This window comes from Magnolia sinica, chromosome 15 (assembly GCF_029962835.1).
Source record: "Magnolia sinica isolate HGM2019 chromosome 15, MsV1, whole genome shotgun sequence".
NCBI classification, from domain to species: domain Eukaryota; kingdom Viridiplantae; phylum Streptophyta; class Magnoliopsida; order Magnoliales; family Magnoliaceae; genus Magnolia; species Magnolia sinica.
Genome location: NC_080587.1, coordinates 26,800,944 through 26,820,464, shown reverse-complemented (window position 1 = coordinate 26,820,464; position 19,521 = coordinate 26,800,944). Strand labels below are relative to the sequence as shown.

General features: G+C 37.4%; 1 protein-coding gene across 8 annotated transcripts; it reads right to left on the bottom strand.

Annotated features, from left to right (window-relative positions):
• Nucleotides 1-5,874: 5,874 nt before the first annotated feature.
• LOC131227228 (putative disease resistance protein RGA4) lies at nt 5,875-19,284 on the bottom strand. Of its 8 annotated transcripts, none has more exons than XR_009162122.1 (3): nt 18,806-19,274; nt 16,806-17,107; nt 14,337-14,622 (listed from the first exon to the last, which is right to left on the bottom strand). XR_009162122.1 is itself a non-coding variant. In XM_058222980.1 (3 exons), exons 1-3 carry the CDS (start codon nt 19,100-19,102, stop codon nt 14,601-14,603), a joined length of 366 nt encoding a protein of 121 aa, XP_058078963.1. In that variant the 5' UTR covers nt 19,103-19,284; the 3' UTR covers nt 14,337-14,600. The 8 variants fall into 8 exon arrangements, 4 of the variants coding, with proteins under 4 accessions (XP_058078964.1, XP_058078963.1, XP_058078961.1 ...); XR_009162124.1 differs by lacking the exon at nt 18,806-19,274 and adding an exon at nt 14,752-14,798 and having other exon boundaries at nt 16,806-17,139; XR_009162123.1 differs by lacking the exon at nt 18,806-19,274 and adding an exon at nt 14,759-14,798 and having other exon boundaries at nt 16,806-17,139.
• Nucleotides 19,285-19,521: the final 237 nt, after the last annotated feature.

The following is a 19,521-nucleotide window of genomic DNA, read 5'->3' as shown; positions in this document are numbered from 1 at the left end:
TTGTGAATCTGAAGTCCTTGAGAGTGCCCATAAATTATGAGCCTTTGATTTTTTTTATTTTTATTAAATGGTCATCAAATCATGAAGAAACGGCCTGTATGGTTGGTGTCTAGTTCAGAAAATCTGAGTACGAAGAACTTGTAAATATTCCTTCGGACTAAATAAATATGGGTCTTTGGGAGTTGGATCTAGCCACAAATTTGTCGAAAATTCTTCTTTGATACGAGGATTATATTATCATACTAAAATTTTGGGTGAATACGATTTTTGAATATTTGACTCTGGAATTTTCATGCTTTTGGAATAACCTAATTAGGTGATATCCCGGATCCACCGAGGTGGGTGGGACCCCTGACTTTGGGGCCTACTGTTATGTATGTGACTACATCGAAGCCATCCATCCATATTGAAAGCTCATTTTAGGGAATGATGCAAAAAATGAAGCAGTTCCAAATCGTAGGTGGACCATAGTACAGGAAACAGTGGTGATTGACCATTAAAAACTTCTTGTGGACCACGAAAGCTTTGGATCAATATTATTTTTGTGTAGCCTCTTCATCTAGGTGTTTGTGACCTTATCAACAGGTTGCATGGCAAATAAACATTCTGGTGGAGTCAGTGAAGTTTTTAATGGTGGGGATTCACCGACTGTTTCCTGTGGTGTGGTCCAACTAAGATTTGAGTCAGACTCATTTTTGGTCAGGCCCCAAAATGAGATTTCAAAATGGTTGGACGGTGTGGATTTAAGGCACAAACATCACTGTGAGCCTCACAGTCAGGGGTCCCACCCATTTGGGTGGATCCGGGGTACCACCTAATCCGCTCCCGAAAATGTGTTGCTAGAAATATGAATAATCCGAAATTTTATATAAAAAAATGTTCTCTATTCAAAGATTTTTAGTAGAAAAAAATATTTCTTGAAAGATGACTTTTGGAATTCCATGCTTTAGTATTTCCATGCTTTAGTTTTTATCCGTGCTAAATATGGATGCGGATTGCGTGCTGTGTAGACTTTGTGGGACCCACCGTAATGTATGTGTCTTATCCATGCCGTCCATCCATTTTTTAAGCTCATCTTAGAATATGAACTTAAAATTAAAAGTATCCAAAGATCGAGTGGACCACACCACAGGAAACAGCGGGAATTGAACGCTTACAGTTGAAAACTTCTTGGGGGCTACAGAAGTTTTGGATGAATTTGATATTTGTGTTTTCCCTTCATCCATGTCTGTGTGACCTTATGAACAGGTTGGGCCCTAGGAAGGTTTCAATGGTGGACATCATTACCCCACTGTTTCCTTTGGTGTGGTCCACATGAGCTTTGGATATGGTTCAATTTTCGTAACATGCCTTGTAATGATCTGTTAAAACGGATAGATGGCGTGGATAAGACACGCATCATGGTCGGCATCCACAGAGTTTACTCAGTACGCTATAACCTGATGAGTTCATTGAGTAGGCAAATCTGCCTTCCCGAAATATTAATTACTATCCTTAACATCTTTAATTTATTGGGTTTTACAACCATCCAAAACCTTTCAAATATAAATTTGAACCATTTATTTATCCATACAACTACGAGCAAGCCACCTTGCAAGAATCATACAGCGATCCAATGATCCTAACCCTCCTTTGAATGGGCCAATTTTTTAACAACCATCCATTATTTACTAGCCATAAATTACATTGTTAGAATCATCAAATCAAAGTGTTACTTTAGAATTATTAAAAAAAAAAAAAAAAAAAAAAAAAACATAATAGGATCTATCCACTGGATGTTTCAAGATGATGATTCTAGTTTGTTTCTCCAGTTAATCTTGACTGTCCATGCTATACATTTTCATGCTATTACTTAGGATCATATGATCGGCATGATTTTTGCAGCACGACTTAATCCTAGTTGTATGAACGAATTAACGGTTTACATCAACATTAGGTCACCCCATGTGGCATTTAAAAGGTTTAAAGAAGAGTCTATGACACAGTCAGACCCGATATGTTTCGATCTCATGACTCGCGCGCCCCCCGCCAAGACACCGTGACCCAAACCTGACCCATTGCCACCCTTATCTTGAACTGATCGAGGTAGGTCCATTGGGCTAGGAACTCTCAAATTTTGTAGGCCTAGCTATTTACACCTTGCATGAGTAAGTTGCTGATCGATCGTACACGTGGACTAGATTGGGCCTCTTTTTTCTGCTGCGTTCTTGGATCCGATCGGCCCGTGAAATATTATACATGTTTTTATCCAATGCCTGTATAGAGGTGCCGGACCCACCAACCTTTCACACTATTTGCGGGACACATGACTTAGATGAGATGAGATCCAAACCACCCAACCCCCTAGATTCGCCATTTTTTTAACCGACCACTGACCAAAACGCGTCTTTATTAGGCAATCCTATCCGTTGATCATTGACATTTTTCTCAAAGGGCAGCATTTCTACCTGTCTTCTATTGCCCTTCCGTAAGCCACCAATTAAATGGCTAATAACTTTTTTTTACTATGGCACATTCCCTGTTGCACCTTCTAAATCAATGGTCCAGATGTCATCCACGTACACCAATACCTGATTCCTCTGCTTGGTATCATTGCATAAGCTCAAATTTTATGGTTCGATAATCCATAAACAGGCGCAAATTCTCACGTGAGCAGCTGACTTGTCCTCACATGCGGCGCTGATGTATAGCTATCCAGACCATCCAAATTGTGGGTCATATCGTGGATGGAGCGTGTCTCTAAAATCATACTGATCAGGCAATCCTGGCCATCCAAATAATGGCTCTATCAAATGGATTGTTAAAAGTAAAATAGTGAGTGGTCCAATTCAAAGGAAAAATTAGATGGTTTTTGTTATATTGTTATTTGGCTTGAATTCGGTCGTATGATGCTTGTGTGCAGTATCGGACAGGCTCTGAATTGAACGCTTTTGACTCTAAGCGTCTAGCTAGACCTAGAGATCATGTATTTAGCAATTTGGTCATCCATTGAACTACATGTAATAAATACAAGAGATTTGTGAAGGAAAATATTCATTTTTTTTAATGATTTCTTTTTACCTTTTACATGAAATGATTTTTTCTCACCATGATAATAATTGATCAATTAACAATATCACATGAGAATAAGCAAAATAAAGATAATTTGCATTTATAAATGTTATTAAAGATAAACACTTACAAATTAAAGAGAAATTCTTAAGAATCCAATGACTGTGGCATAGATAGTGAGGTCCTAAAGCTAAGGTTTTTCTTAGTCTAACGACTTAGTTGTTGATGAAGGAGATTACATAATAAGCTAAAGTTAGTTCAGTGTAGCAATATAGACGGACTGGATTACACTACACCTAAGCTAAAGTTGGTCTATCATGGGAGCGTAGACGGATTGGATTAATTAAGAGCCAAATTAAGAATTAGACTAAGATAGGTAACATTATACTGTAGAGTTGTGTTATGTTGGGTTGGCAAGGGCCTAGAGCTCTTTGACTTCCTCCTATTTATAGAAATCCCAGGTGGTTGTTGGAGAGAGATTTTTATAGCCACTCCTCGCGTATACTGATGTGTAAATAACTATTTAGGCCGGTAAACAATTGTGGCATATCACGCAATGCCATGTATATCGGTTGTTTATTATGAATTGGTCATTGGTTGTGTGTACATTTTCAATCCACTACGTGGGTGAGAATTCTTTATATGTTGCCACGTATAGGTATTTATTTTCTCTTCCACTTAAACGTGCACACACTATAAACATTGGCCAACTTGGCATTGCAGCAATGCTACTTCATAGCTCCTTGAGTGGTTTCATATATAAGAATCTCTTTTGCATGATGTCATAGAGCATTGAACGAATCCGTCACATGTAATAAATACAAGAGATTTGTGAAGGAAAATATTCATTTATCAGCCATCTGAGTAGCCAACCCTTTTACATGAGCGAGATATATGACACGCCTTCCGTGATAGGGCCAATTCAGCTTACCCTTTTTTTTGCTACTAATCACATTTTGGATTCTGATTACATTCAACCATCAGAACAGATAAAAAGACCTTCCATTTATCTTTTATTGAGATTTTGCTGCCATGTGGCATGATCCGCGTTACTAGATATCACACAGTCAGATTAAACATAAACACTCATCCATGAAATTTATTTAGTTATGCTCTATCCACATTTTTGTTAGTGATTTGACAGTCTAGGCCATAAAACTATGCCATGTGTATGTTCAAAGAGACTTCACCATTTTGAAAAATGTGCAAGACTAACATAAAGATTCTAGCTCCGACTTGAAGCTTTTAATTTGTAGAAGTGGGCCATGGTTCGATTATCTAGAGCCATCTATTTGATGACCCCCCACAATGCATGGACCATGGCCTAACAATCTCTCTCACTGAAAGATCGTATTTGTCAATCTTTGGCAATTTCTCATTGAACATAGGATGGTGCTATATATGTATACACACACACACAAACACACACACACACACACCATACAAGGTGATTGCAATTTGATTACAACTACTCATATTTCAATAAGAAAGCAAGCTCTCCCTCAAGGCAACCTATGTTGGGCTTTAATTAGGATACATAGACACGTGTAATGATTGGCAGGGATTTGATTTCAAGTGTGCGTGTGTATATGTGGCGGGCATGCCAGAGTCGTATGTGACTCAAATCAAACCAAATGTCATGTGACCCCAAGCGTTGAAATAGACCGATTAATATTGGATTTGAGAAGATCGGCCAACTACTCAACCACCGATTAACAAGAAATTGGGCGATTTACGAAGGGGAGGGTTGGTCCTTCGGATGAGTTCTTTTTTCCTTAGATGCATGAATTTTTTATTACAACGGTGATAGCTTGTGTTGTTTATCAAGAAAGTAAATACTTAAAAGAAAAGTAGGAAATATAATGTCAATTGCCAATTTTATTAAATTAAATAAGAATATAGTATAATCGGCAAGAAAGTAGATAAGTAAAGGGAATTACTAACGACAATTCGAGTGGGCAAAATAGTCGTGGATGGTTGATGGTCCTTTAAACCTTAACAATTGGGGGACGATCATCTGAACTTGGACAATCATGAGACAGTCGTGGTTTGGCCAGCAAGTTATGCATGGGGAATCACTAAGGCTTAGAGATTTGAGGTCCAATGATAAGGTCGTGGACAAGAAACTAAACTAATTCTGACTTGCTGCAGTGATGCGTTAGATAGAGTTGGGAGATTAAACTAAAGTTATGCTAATTGATTGAACTTGGTGCAAAATGGTGTTGGAAAGAAGTGGAGAGGCTAAACTAGGCTAAGCAAAGCAAAGATAGGTATTCATATAGGATGAAAAGCTAAGATATGTATCTTTGAGCTAAATAAGATATTTGTGTATTTGGATTGGCGAGGGCACGGAGCTCTTCATTCTTTGTTGCTTTTATAGACTTGGAGTGGCAGTGGCCTTGGGTACACTCTCCTTAGCTTTCGGGATTAATCAGTTAACAACCTTAGCCTACTAAGCTTCTAATTCAAGACGTGGCTAGTTTGCTAATGTGTTACCATATCTATTTGTATTTCTCTTTCCTAATGGCTTTCTTTTCTTATTGCATAGCTTACAGATTCATAAATGTACATGGCCAATCAAATCTTACCATGTATTGGAGCACATCACCACCTTAACGTTATACTGGATTATGCGTGTTGTCTAAACACTCTACGTATGCATAACCAATATCCTTTGTTGCTAAGAGAATAACCACCTATAGGGCTTCGGTCATGCGTACATAACTAAGTGTTATAGCACTCTTATTGTGACACGTCTCTAGTGGCAGTGTCCTTCGGATCTTACGATCTCTTTACGCTTCATGAGTACTTTTTCCCAGCTTCCTTTACAAGTCTGCCAACACGTGGCGGCACCTTATTTGCTAGACCTGGTTATAACAAGTCGAGTGTAAACGGCCTCAAATTACGTTCACTCTAATCTCCACCGTAGACATGTATGGTGATCGAGGTTGCAACTCGTTACCTAATGGAGCTATCTAATTCGATGTAACTTCTTCTCATATACCTATATAAGCCACAGTCCAAAAGTCTTGATGATCAAACAATCCTAACAATCTAATGAGGTATTGTGGACAACCAATCAAATGGTTAGAAATGCCGACCTTCAAAACGAGGCATTACAAAGTGAACAAAAATACGAAATGGATGTTCATTGAAATATCTGTCCTTCCTAAGAGAATGAGAACAATCATAATATAATCAATCCAATTAGGTCACAATACATGAAACCCAATTCACAATTCAAAAGGAAAAGTATAAGAATAAAAAATGGGCTCTATTCTTTTCAGCAATTCATATTCATCCATATCTCAATTTAAAAAGAAAAAATTGAAATAGAAATATAGAAAAAACTGAAGGACCAACTATAAAGACTTCAAAATCTACATAATTGAAATATCCAATTATAAAGACTTCGAAATCTACATAATTGGAATCCTGAAAACTAAAACTCAATTCAAGATTTCAAGTACAGAAGTTAGAAATAATCAAATCTATAGCAAGTAAAACTCGCACCCAATTTATGAAACCCATATGTGGGATTATGTGTGTCATGCCCTAAAAGTGGTACCTGAGCCCCTAACTCCACTCTTGAGCTATGACTGGAGAATTTTTTTTTATGGTTCTTTCAGTAGGATCCATCCTGACAATGATATGACAACATCCAAATAAGATATAACTATATTCAAAATATGATATATCAACATTCAAAATATACATCCATTTTAAATACATTATTGCATTCATAACAGTCAATGCCAGGGTTTCCTAAAAGTTAAACAGTAAGTAGAGTGAACTTTAAAAGTCCAATGGGTACATCTCAAATAAGGGCCAATAAAGGAAGTATAGTAAATATAATAATCATGATGAAATAGAATGTAATACATTGTCATGACATTAGTCATCAATGCGGTGGGCCATGAATGTGAGACATATATGAATGCAATGCGTATGAAGGCCATCTCTACCATATCCAAGTACTGTAAATATGACTGAAACCAGAGGGTTATCTCCTCTTAAGTAGCCCACATCTCTTACCACTATCCTACCTTGGCAAATGGAATATCTATGCATTGAAAGCGCTCATCCATATAGCCCGATGATAAACATATTTAGATAAGATACATATGATAGGCTTGTTACACTTATTCTCCATTCAACCTCAACAATAGGACTAATGTGGGTCTATATGACTATCTTACTTAGCCCGATGATGAAGAGACACATTCGTAATAACCCTAATTAACCTTAGCAATTAAGGACCTCATTATAGCTGTGATCGGTCTCAAATTCATGTAGGGGCGGTACATATAAACTATGATACACACACATTGTCTTAATGGACTTAAAATCCTAAAAATGTGTGGAGCCTTTGAGGAGTTTCGATGGGTTTCAAACTCCTTTCTCCTACAACTACATAAACAGGGTCGGGTCCCCAAACATGCATGCATTGGGAGCTTTTCTTCCCATCCAAGTGATTCTCTAAAGGGTGTAAGGTGCGAAAGATTTTGGTAAACTTATTCAACAATGGCTTCCCAATTAGGTACGTAATTATCTCCATACTTGATGAATAGCACAATCCTTTTCAATTTCGCAATATATAGTTTACAATCCGTCCAAGTATCAATCTTCAAACAAACAGGTAATTATTAAAATCATCTTAAAGTTTACATTCAACAAAGAATATCAAGTAGTTAAGATTCCGTCGTTAGCATATTTTTTAGGATGAACGAATAGGTGGTCTTGATAATCTAATCATGCCACCAAGTGGGCTCCATCTATGCATGGACTAAACAATAGGTGGCACGTCATCAATTGCAGCAAAGATAGTCTCTGCTTTAATTTGCATTTTCATTTCCATCCATACAGATTACTTTTGGAGAAGTAGAGATTTCGAGTTCCCTAACATTGTTTCAACAAAAACAGATAGAATTACTTCTGTTGTCTTTTCTTAATATTGTGGAAATGCCCAACCGCTGAAAGTGGTGATAATCTAGAAAGAAACTTAATGAAACTGAGGCCTATATGCTAAAAAGAGTCACTAGAGAAGGATAAAGAAAGCACATGGAAAGCATCAAGAAGCTACCAATGTTGTTGTTTTCATAACATCAATGTGGTGGGACACCTTCCCTAACAATGTAAGATACTTTAATTGCTCATATTTAAATGGGAAAAGAAGTTATCCCTAAGGGCTTGTTTGATTTTCCAGTGCAGTGGTAAATACCGTGAAAATATGTAATAATTATTTCTCCTGTATTTACCTCGCTTTTTTCGATGTTTGATTTGACGACCTGTATCTTTAACATAAAAATAAAGAACGCCACAACATATTTGTCAGTCCTACCATGATGCGTATCGCTTATCCACACCATTAATCTATTATGCCTGATGAATTTATGACATGAGCCAAAAAAAGAGGCATATCGAAAGCGTAAGTGGACCACGCCACTAGAAAAAGAGAATCAAACACTTATCATTAAAAACCTCTCAGGCCCACTGTTTCTTTTGGTGTGGGCAATTGAGTGTTCAATCTGCCTCATTTTTTGGCTCATACCTTAAAATATTGTATTAAAACGACTAGATGGAATGAATTTATCATATACATCACCTTGGGGTCCAAAAATTTTAAATAACTCTTTTAAACTGGTTTTCGAGGTAAAAAGCACGGTGGATTTTCAGATGATTTTCAAACGAGTGAAATAGTAATAATTACTCATTTCACGGGTATTTACACCGCCACTGAAAATCAAACACGCCCTAAAGGATGCCTTAAATTGTGTTCACTTCAATCACCACCATAGACATGTAAAGTGATTATGATTACAATTGCTCGCTTGATGTAGACCATCTAGTTTGGTTTTATGCCATGAGTTTGGTGATAGGACACATTTAGAGGTACTACTATGCATGCTTCATCTTATGTGCCCAACCAGGGAATAGGCCATGGCCCAAAAGCCTCAATGATCAAATAATCCTAATAATCCGATATGTGGCCTCTCTTCAACATAAATGGGTAATTGTCATACATGTGGCACATTTGTAATGATTAGGATTATTGGTCTGGTGGGCCATTATGTAGAGGTCCTAATTGCTTGATATGTGTAATTTTTTACTTAAGGAAGCTGTCGTTGATTTTCTCAAGTACTGACTTGACTTAATGACCTTGATAAAATCTCATTCAATGTGCATCTTTTTCTTAGAGGAAGTTGATGGTGATTTTGTTTAAGTACGCATGAAAGACATATTATTGACTTGACTTGTTAACCTTTACAAGAAAGGATATACGATCAAAATATAAAAACTCCCTTCCTATGATTCCTGGTCCATTTGCAGCAATTTAAAAAGTGATACAGACAGTCATCAACCCTACAAGGCCCACCGCAATTGGGAGATGAAAAATCTTACTAGCTAGATGGAACCATACCCTGACTGCTGGAATTTCTGACATCATATGATGGTTGCTACACATTTCTTATTGATCTGCGCAATCAACTAGATGGACGGATTGGATCAATGCATGCATGTTGAGTACTAGAACAGGGACCTTACGAGTTACAATATTTCGAACAGAAGCATGACATAAATCCTAAGGTTTTAAACACGTGTATAATAGACCAAATGATTTGTTTGGGTAGGGGATGTTAGGATTTATGGAGCACGATTATAAAGAAAATTTTATAATTTCACATGGAGTTTTATGTAAAACTCTAGTTCATTTGAGGTAATATATATTCTGTCATGAGAGAGAAAGAGAGATCGTCATTGTATTCAGAGCTGCTTTTTCATTTTTGCCTTTAAGCATAGTGGATTGGTGTGAATCCGCGGACATACCGAAAGGGAACCACGTAAACATGTTGTGGTTTGCAACTTTTTTCTACTTTCTTTCAATTTCAATATTATTGTGTGTGTGGTCGAGAAATGATCTTTCTCCTAACAACTAGTATCAGAGCTCCTAGTTTAAGTGGGAGCAATGTTGGAAGAAGGAAAGGTGGAGATTGAAAAATTCAATGGTTCAAACTTTGCATTCTAGAATATGCAAATAGAAGATTACCTTTATCAAAAGGATCTCTATCTTCCTCTTGAAGAAAAAAATCAAAGAAACTAGAGAAGATGTCTGATAGTGACTGGGAGGTGCTAAACAAAAAGGCTTTGAGAACGATTTGACTTTCTCTGGCGAAATATGTTGTGTTCAACATCTTGAAAGAGAAGACCACAAAGGATCTGATGGCAACCCTATCAAGGATGTACAAAAAACCATCTGTTTCCAATAAGGTTCTTTTAATGAAAAGATTGTTTGATATGAAGATGTCTGATGGAGGAAGCGTGACTGAACATCTCAATGAGTTTAACACAATCACGAGCCAGTTGGAGCTGTAGGCCTTAATTTTAATAATGAAATTAGAGCTCTTATGACCTTATTAGCATTACCACAAAGTTAGGACAATTTGGTGAAAGTCATAAGAAATTCTTCTTGATCAGCTAAGTTAAAGTATAATGATATTGTAAGTTCCTCTCTAAGTGAGGAATCTCAGAGGAAAACCTCGAGATCTTTGAGTGAAACATCAGGGAGTGCTTTGAATGCCGAAAAAGGAAAAAAACAGTAAACAAAAGAAATAAAAATCATGGTAAATTAAAATTAAGAAAAAACAGATAATCCAAGCCTCCACAAGGAAAAGGGGGATGGTTATTAGAATTGCGGTAAAAAAGGACACATAAAGCGGGATTGTAAAGGTCCAAAGAAACAATAAGAAAATAATAATTATGGAGATAAAAATTTTGTAAACATTTCTGAAAATAGTATTTTTGATGCCCTAATTCTATCTTTGGATACTTGTAATGAATCTTGAGTAATAGATTTTGGTGTCTTGTTTCATGCTACTTTGAGTAGGAATGTTCTTCATAACTATGTGCAGTGTAATTTTTTTTTTTTCCACACGTACTCACACACCCGATGCACGCCCATGCACTCACACCACAATGGGTGCTCAAACCCATGACCTCATGTTGAAACTCATGTGAGTCTACCACAAGCCATAGCATCAGAAAAGTCTACTTAAGATATGATAAAGTCTATTGTATCATTGGAAAGGGCAGCGTTCAGATAAACAATCGAATAGAATAATGTTGAAGCTGAAAAATGTCAGATATGTTCCAGATCTGAAAAGGAATTTGATTTTGGTTGGCCAACTTGCGGATTTTAGACACATGACGACTTTCACTAATGATTCATAGAAGATTATGAAGAGGCAATGGTAATTACTAGTGTGATTCGTAGAAGATTATGAATGGGCAATGGTAATTACTAGTGGTAAGAAGGAAGATACTATTTACTTGATTTTCAACTCTAATAGTTCCATTATAATTGCATCATCAGGGGTGGACACGAGTTAATGGCATCATAAACTTGGGCACATGAGAGAAAATGAGGATGAAGGTTTTACTTTCAAAAGAGAAGATACTAGAGTTGAAACCTATTGACCTAAATTTTTGTGAAGATTATGTTTATTGCCAACAAAGGAAGGTCAGCTTTTCAAAGATCAGATGACTCTAAAGTTGAAGTAGTTCACACTGATGTAGAATATTGATGTGGGTTTAATTCATGTTCAATATGACTGATGTTGTGGGTGCATTGATTAATATTAATGTTGGTTTAATTCATGTTCAATATTACTGATGTTGTGGGTGCATTGATTTATATTAATGTTGGTTTAATTCATGTTCAATATGACTGATGTTGTGGGTGCAGTGATTTATATCATGTTTAGGATGTGTTATTGCTTCACTTGATGTCATGAATGTATTGGGTTTGGTTTTGTTAGTATGTGTTATTGTCTCTTCGATTGTAAAGTATTTGATTTAAATCAAGTCATTAGATGGATCATTATGTGGATTGGATATAAGTGCAGTTTAGTTTTGTGCCGCTCTTGTGGAGATGTTATTCATTGAGTATTTGATTATTGTTATATATTATAGAAAACATTTATATTTGGGTGCTCTACCTTGAAAAGATCATTATATGTTATAGGTGCTCTGCCAAACAAGATCCTTTACTCAAATATTCATGTATACATGGGCTTTTTAACTCAACAAAAGGATATAGCTACATGCCACTTATATGCCAATGTGGCACACGATGCAACATCCAAGCCATCTTCAGATGGGTCCCACCATGTAAATGCCTTTCTCCACAATTGGGCCTGTCCATCAATTGTTTCTAACAGCATGGCCTGTTTGAGCAGTAGATTTGCAAACATAGCAGCTGGAAGGATGGATCAGATGTCAAACACATTTGCCATGTTAGCAAGTGGAGTGGCATGTAGTTGGGCATGCTTAGCAAACTTCTAAATAGGAACTCAGGTAATGTGGATGTATGTTTTGATTCTATTTATTTACATCGATTGTAAGCTGTTAGGATAAGAGATTTGTTAATCCCACGTGCAAAAACGTGTGCAAATCCAGCCCATGTTTTAGATATCCAAGCCTTCCATCATGTGATCCCCACTAAGTAGATGCCTTGGCCCAAAAGCCATCCCAGTCTATATATCAGGATGTTCTAGCTGTCTTTAAATGTCATTGACAACCAATGACTAATTATAAAAATGAAAAACTAATATTAAAAAATGCTGAAGAATTTAAGAAGAATTGGTTGATTGATTATTTCATAGCTAGATTATTGATTTTGAGTAGATAGCTACCTAAATAGGAGGCTTAGGTCTTCTTATTAATGGGCCAGCTATAGGGCTTGGGCTTGCATTCGAACATGTCTAAGAAACATATCAGCAAAAAAAAAAAATCAAGTTAAACATAAAGAAAAAAGAGTAGAGAAGTTTACTCTTAATCCAGTGACTATTTAGCACAAAATGAGATTTGCTAGCTAGGCTTGCCCTTTCACCCATGATGTGATGCTCCAAGCCATAAATCTAGGTGGTCCCATGACATATGCCCCCATGAGAGAAATCTAACTGATCTGACATCTTCAAGTTCCCATAACATATGGAACATTGTTTCAAGTTTCTTTGAGATAAGTAAGACTTTCTACATATGGACCATCTTCAATTTGAACTTCTGGATGAACAATCCGAATCATCACATGGTGGGGCAGAAGGGGATAGAGCTCTGTTAGCAAACATGAAGCTATGTAAACATGAAGTCCCACTACGAACATGAACTGTTGAAACTCAGTGTCGTCCACACATTGGTTGCGCCACATTTGTAAAACAAAAATGGAAGGTTTGCAAAGAAACTATGGATTCAGATTTAATGGACGCTTGACGCCCACTTGATAAGCAGACCGGCCTCATTTTTGGTTCAACCATCAGCAGGCATTGCTTAGTCTCCCACAAGTGTACCATGTTGGCACATGTGCCGTTAGGCCCCTTCTCCATCTCATTTGCTTGAGTCCCACTCGCATTCCTCGATAAAACTATGGTGTTTAAATGCTCTGTTTGCCAAATAAATCAGCTAACTATAGAAAGCAATCCAGGAACCATACAATGCATGTATCAAAGGAGGTAGTTGACAATGCTCAGACAAAATTTATATGGCACGCTGGGAGTATCATAAATTCCAGGAATCAATGATATATAGCGAAGCATCGTCAATGTATCTATATCACCAATATTTTTTACTGTATAAATTCCAAGTGTCTCTTGTATCGCCGATATTTTAGACTGTGCAAGTGTCACTTTGTAATGCCAGTGCATCAACGATATTTTGATAATATCACCAATTTATCGATATGGCCAAAAATCTGTTGATTAAAAAAAAGCTTATTTCAATTTATTTTTTTTATGGGTGCATGTTTGTATGTGTGTATATGTATGCATGTATGGATGGATGGAGGGATCATGGATGGATGGATGTAAGTACGTGCATGCATGGTTGGATGGATGGATGGAAAGATCTGCCACTTACCTCAAGGCTCCCCAATGTTTCCTTGACTCAAGGATACATGCTTTTAGGCACCCATTAAAGGGAAACTTATTATTTGATTCCTAAATATGCAAATATGAGTCTTTTTCGCTATTATTTAATTCTTAAATATGCAAGTACATGTATTTTAGCATATCCCGAAGTTTTGTTGAAAAAGTGTGCACCGTTTCCCCAGTGTTTCCCAGCATTTCCGAGAATCGGTGATATTATCGGCGATAACGATATTGTTTCTGCATCACCGGCCAGTGAAACTTTTAGCAATACCGATACTTCAAACACTGCATGCTGGTATTAAATTTGCATAAATGGGACCCATAGTTCTTTGGAATTTACTTCATTACAGGGTATGCCTGTAATGTATAATCACGGTAAGTGTATTATTGGATAATAACATATCCTTCAATGTCTGATTTTTTTTAACATTGATGATTGTATTACTTAATGGCCGAAACCACAAATTTACAAGTATAAAAAACAAAAAGATTTACAATTCCCACCAGCACTCCGGAAAGTGAGGAATGATGTTTGATGCTAGCACCCATTCCATCGCATGAGATTTTGCCCTACGGAAAACCTCCAACACCTGCCCTTTACGATTTCTGAAACATCGATCGTTCCTCTCAAACCATAAAGCCCAAATACCTGCTAACAAGAATAGATGTCAAATTCTCGTTCCAATATTCCCTATCCCCCCACCATGTCACATTAGAAAGAAAATATCAATAGATCCTAGCGATACCCATGCTACTCCGAATAAATTGAGGAAGTTACCCCTTACATATGATTATTGAGCATGAGATTTTGGCAGATCCAACAACCTGAATAAGGCAATGTCCATAAAAAGATGTTATGCCTACCTATTTGGATTGGTTGAATTTAAAAAGCAACTGTGGAAAAAAGAAAGTTTTCTACTAATGTGATGTTGGGAAATTATTTTACATTTCACAGTTTTCCTCAAAAAAAGGAAATTTTCCAAAAAGGGCATTTTCCTTTTCCTCCATAAACCTTGATAATCCACATTTACACACATTTTGATAAACAAATATCACTTTTTTGACCATTGACCATTCCACATTTCCTTGAAAATATGAAGACTAAAAGAAACAACCTTTTTAGAACTCTTTTTACAGGTTTCCTTATCCATCATTTTTCTCAGATATGACATTTTCCTTTCCAAATCTACTTCTTGGATTCCACCAATCCAAACAAGCCCTAAAATACAACTTCTAGCTGTAAAACTATGACTAGCCTACATGATAATCAAATCAAATAATATAACAAAAAGACTATAACTTGCACAATTATTTCTTCTTCTTTATAATATATATATATATATATATATATATATATATATATATATATATGGGAAAAGGTACTATGCGCTCGACCTCACGAGTCCGTCCCATGAGGTTGAGCTGTGTGGGCCCCACCGTGATGCGTTTCGAACATCTACCCCATCAGTCGATACACTATTCCATCATGGGCCTAGGTCTTAAAAATCAAGTCAATCTGTGACTTGTGGGGGCCACACCACATACAGAAGTGGAGAGGGGCCGTGCCCCATTAAAACATTCATAATCATTTTTTGGGCCCACCGAGATGTGGTTTGCAAATCCAGCCCATCCATTATGTGTGTCCCACTTGGATGAGGGTTCAGACTAAGTTTCAGACGCATGCAAAATTCAGGTGGGCCCCACCAAGTGCTTTTATATGTTTTAACGGTGTCTTCACATGATTTTAGATGGTATGGCCCACCTGAGTTCCGTATACGGCTGATTTTTCGGATATACCATAATTTAAAGGGGACCCATCAAATGCACGGTGTTGATGGTCGACACGCATCACGGTGGGGCCCACACAGCTCGACCTCACGGGAGCTTATCGTGAGGTCGAGCGCATAGTACCTTTTCCCTATATATATATATATCATACCTAGGAATTAGTGACTTAATTTCACTCTAACAATATTTTAAATGAATAATCTTAAAGTCAATTACCTTATATTTGAAACTGATTAAGCTTACATTTGAAACTGATTATCTGCAGTGTTACTTCAACCATGGAAGCATTCAAAGTAGCATTAGCCTTAGATTATCATGAGCTCCTGAATTGTCTACGGTGTTTAATACCCATTTGTATCTTGTCTCACTCCTAAAGTACAATTAATCGATATGTTAATAATCTACAGAGTAAGTAAGACATTTTTTATTGCAAAGTTCCTCAAGAATTCTGATTTCACTGGACAATTCCTTGACTAAAGGGAAGCACACAAGCTTGACTTTTAATCAGCTGGAATGAAGTGCCCTCCTTAATTTCTTTTCTTTTTTTCTAAAAAGCAATGAATTCAAGCATTGCATCTCTAAAAAAAATTGAATTCATCCATTGTAGAGTCCACATGGTATGTGTATGACATCCATTGTGTAAAATAGGTGAATCCCACCATGATGATCAGCAAACATGAAATTATGCTGATACAATCATCAGGTGGGCCACACATGAATTTGGAGTATTTGGGGTGGTGTCCATTGTTTTGCATGGCAAGGCCCATGGGATGGTTGGATTGGCCCAATCTTTCGTTTGTGCAATAAAAATGATAGGATGCAACCATTGAACAGGTCAGAATACCACATGGGCCCCACAAACACTCAATGTCATCACTCTTTTCTTTAAAAGAAAAAGATAAAGTACTTGGGCCATTTTAGCTCACAAAAATCACTTCCCAGTACTAACAGTTAGTAAAGGCAGTAAAATCATAAAAGTAAGAAGCATGGCCGTAAAAATCCCCAAATTATAAAGTAAAGATAGGGTTGAGTGAGAAGGGGTACCTAAAATGGGACGAAGAGGTAGGAAGGAGAGCATTGATGCATCTCGCCTTCAACTCCAAGAAACGTCCATGCCCTTCACCTCATCTCAGAGATTCTGATCCAGACTCGGTATCTGCAATCTGAATATCTGGGATGTGTGATATCTTGTGCCAGTCCTCACCTTTCTCCTTCTCGCATCGCTTCTCAAAATGTAGACAACCTCTGATTATCAGACTTTGGAGGTTTGCTAGCAGTTGCAACCCGGATGGTAAACATGCCAATTTATCACAAGGTCTGAAGGAACTTTAATTCTCCAATATTAGCTGGCAAATGGATCAATGATTCATGATAATATGGTGAAGGATGTTGATAGATTTAGAAATGACTCTCAATTCAAGAGTCTCAAGGTTTGCAAATGGTGAAGGATGCTGATAGATTTGGAGTTTGAGGTTTGCAAATGGTGAAGGATGCGGATAGATTTGGAGTATAATTTTTGCAAATGGTAAAGGATGCTGATAGATTTGGAATATGAGGTTTGCAAATGGTGAAGGATGTTGGTAGATTTAGAAAGGGCTCCTATTGGAGTGTATGACTACAACACTTCAAGAGTCTCAAGGTTTGAGAATGGTGAAGGATGCTTTGCAAATGGTGAAGGATGCTGATAGATTTAGAAAGGGCAAGATTTGAGAATGGTGAAGAACGCTTTGCAAATGTTGAACGATGCTGATAGATTTAGAAACGGCTCATATTGGAGTATAAATGGTGAAGGATGCTAATAGATTTAGAAACGGCTCGTATTGGAGTATGACTACAACACTTCAAGAGTCTCAAGGTTTGCAAATGGTGAAGGATGCTGATAGATTTAGAAACAACTCAGTCTCAAGGTTTGCAAATGGTGAAGGATGCTGATAGATTTAGAAACGGCTCGTGTTGGAGTATGACTACAACACTTCAAGAGTCTCAAGGTTTGCAAATGGTGAAGGATGCCGATAGATTTAGAAACGGCTCATATTGGAGTATGACTACAACACTTCAAGAGTCAATGTTTGCAAATGGTGAAGGATGTTTTGTAAATGGTGAAGGATGCTGATAGATTTAGAAACGGCTCGTATTGGATATGACTACAACACTTCAAGAGTCTCAAGGTTTGCAAATGGTGAAGGATGTTTGGTAAATAGTGAAGTATGTTGGGCTCGTATTGGAGTATGAGACAAGTCAAGGTATGTTGGCTCGTTTTGGAGTATAAGACAAGTCAAGGTATCTTAGGTGTTTCAACTTGTCGATACATCTTGCACCAACATCCTGAAAGAAGGACCACCCCACCAATGTCTTCCATTTGTTTAATTCCGTATGACGATGGAATGAAACCTTCAGCCATCCAAAGTTGGACCAGTTTCTCCTTTTCAATTTCATGATCTTTTGGAAATATTGAGCAATATGCAAAGCATTGCTTCAAATGTGATGGCAGATGATAATAACTCAACCTTAGAGCAGGTAAAATGTGATTCTCTTCTTCAGTTAGATTCCAAATTTCACTTTCTTTAAGAAAGAATCACTCTCTTTCCTCTGTTTTAAAGCGCATCAGGCTTCCGAGCACCTTCACTGCCAAAGGTACACCCCACACTTCTTCACAATTTCCTTTCCAAGCATTAGAAGGTTTGGCTGTTCTTGTTGTCAGCAGACTCTAAAATTGCTTTAGTTAGCCTCCTCACATCAAAATCATCAGACACACAAACCCACATTCTCAGATCGAAATGCCTCTCTACATTCACATCATTATATGCCAATTGATGAAATGTTATATTTCCAACTCCACCCATGCCAACGAAAGGAATGATTGTAACATCCCCTCTGTTATCCTCACTAATCAGTAATTCTATTAACTTTTCTTTATCTTCCTCCCTCCCATAAACATCCGACTCAATTACGAACGAGTCAGTTTGTTCTGAGATCTCCTTTATCTTATGCCCCATATTTAAACGGAACGCGAGCGGGTAGGATAGCGAAAAGAAATCATGTACCTTGTTTGTAACACGCCCCCGAATCTCCACTTGTCTGCGTAGAGATTCCGCCGTGAATTCATCCAATATTTCATCAGCATCATAAGCTGAATCTTTAAGCTTTCCCAGCCAATTCCGAAGCGCCTTGTCCTTTACTCGCCGCTCCTCAGCATCTTCGGCTTGTATCATTGATAACGTACTCCTTAGACTTTCCATCTCCTCGCGAACAACCGACAACAATCCATACCGTTCTAGGATTGGGGAGGCTGGTTTTTCGAAAACTACTTGAAGAAGGTCAGAAACGACTGCTTCTGCCATACCTTCTTCCAAACAGGGAAATCACAAGAACAAACTAGAGATGTTCAAAGGGAAAGGGAAGGATTTCAAGATGAAATACGAGATCGTTCTCCTCAGCTATTGCCTATATATGTGCATTCTTTAAGAAAGGAAGCTGCTGGTGATTTTCTTGGAAGGAAGGCCGCGTTGTGACCTAGCTTTGTGACCTAACTTTCCTATATATACTCTTTTTTTTTGGCCTTTAATGAGAGTTTTTACATATGACCGCCCGAATTTAGGGCCATCAACCTATAAGCGCCGAACTTAAAATATTCAAATTAACAAACTTACCGTTTGCAAATCAGTCGAAATAGCCACTTACACCCTTTGGTATTTACCGTTACACTCTATTTATAAGGACTCGGTGTGCAAAAGATTTGATGCGCCCACCTTAATCTACA

Excerpts from the sequence above, each read along its gene's own strand:
- LOC131227228 (XM_058222978.1), bottom strand. The coding sequence starts at position 19,102 with ATGGCAGAAGCAGTCGTTTCTGACCTTCTTCAAGTAGTTTTCGAAAAA. Across the intron at positions 14,799-18,805 it reads GGGGGCGTGTTACAAACAAG|GTTGTTGGATCTGCCAAAAT; the intron begins GTACATGATTTC and ends TGCCTTATTCAG. Across the intron at positions 14,623-14,758 it reads CTCATGCTCAATAATCATAT|GTATTTGGGCTTTATGGTTT; the intron begins GTAAGGGGTAAC and ends TCTTGTTAGCAG.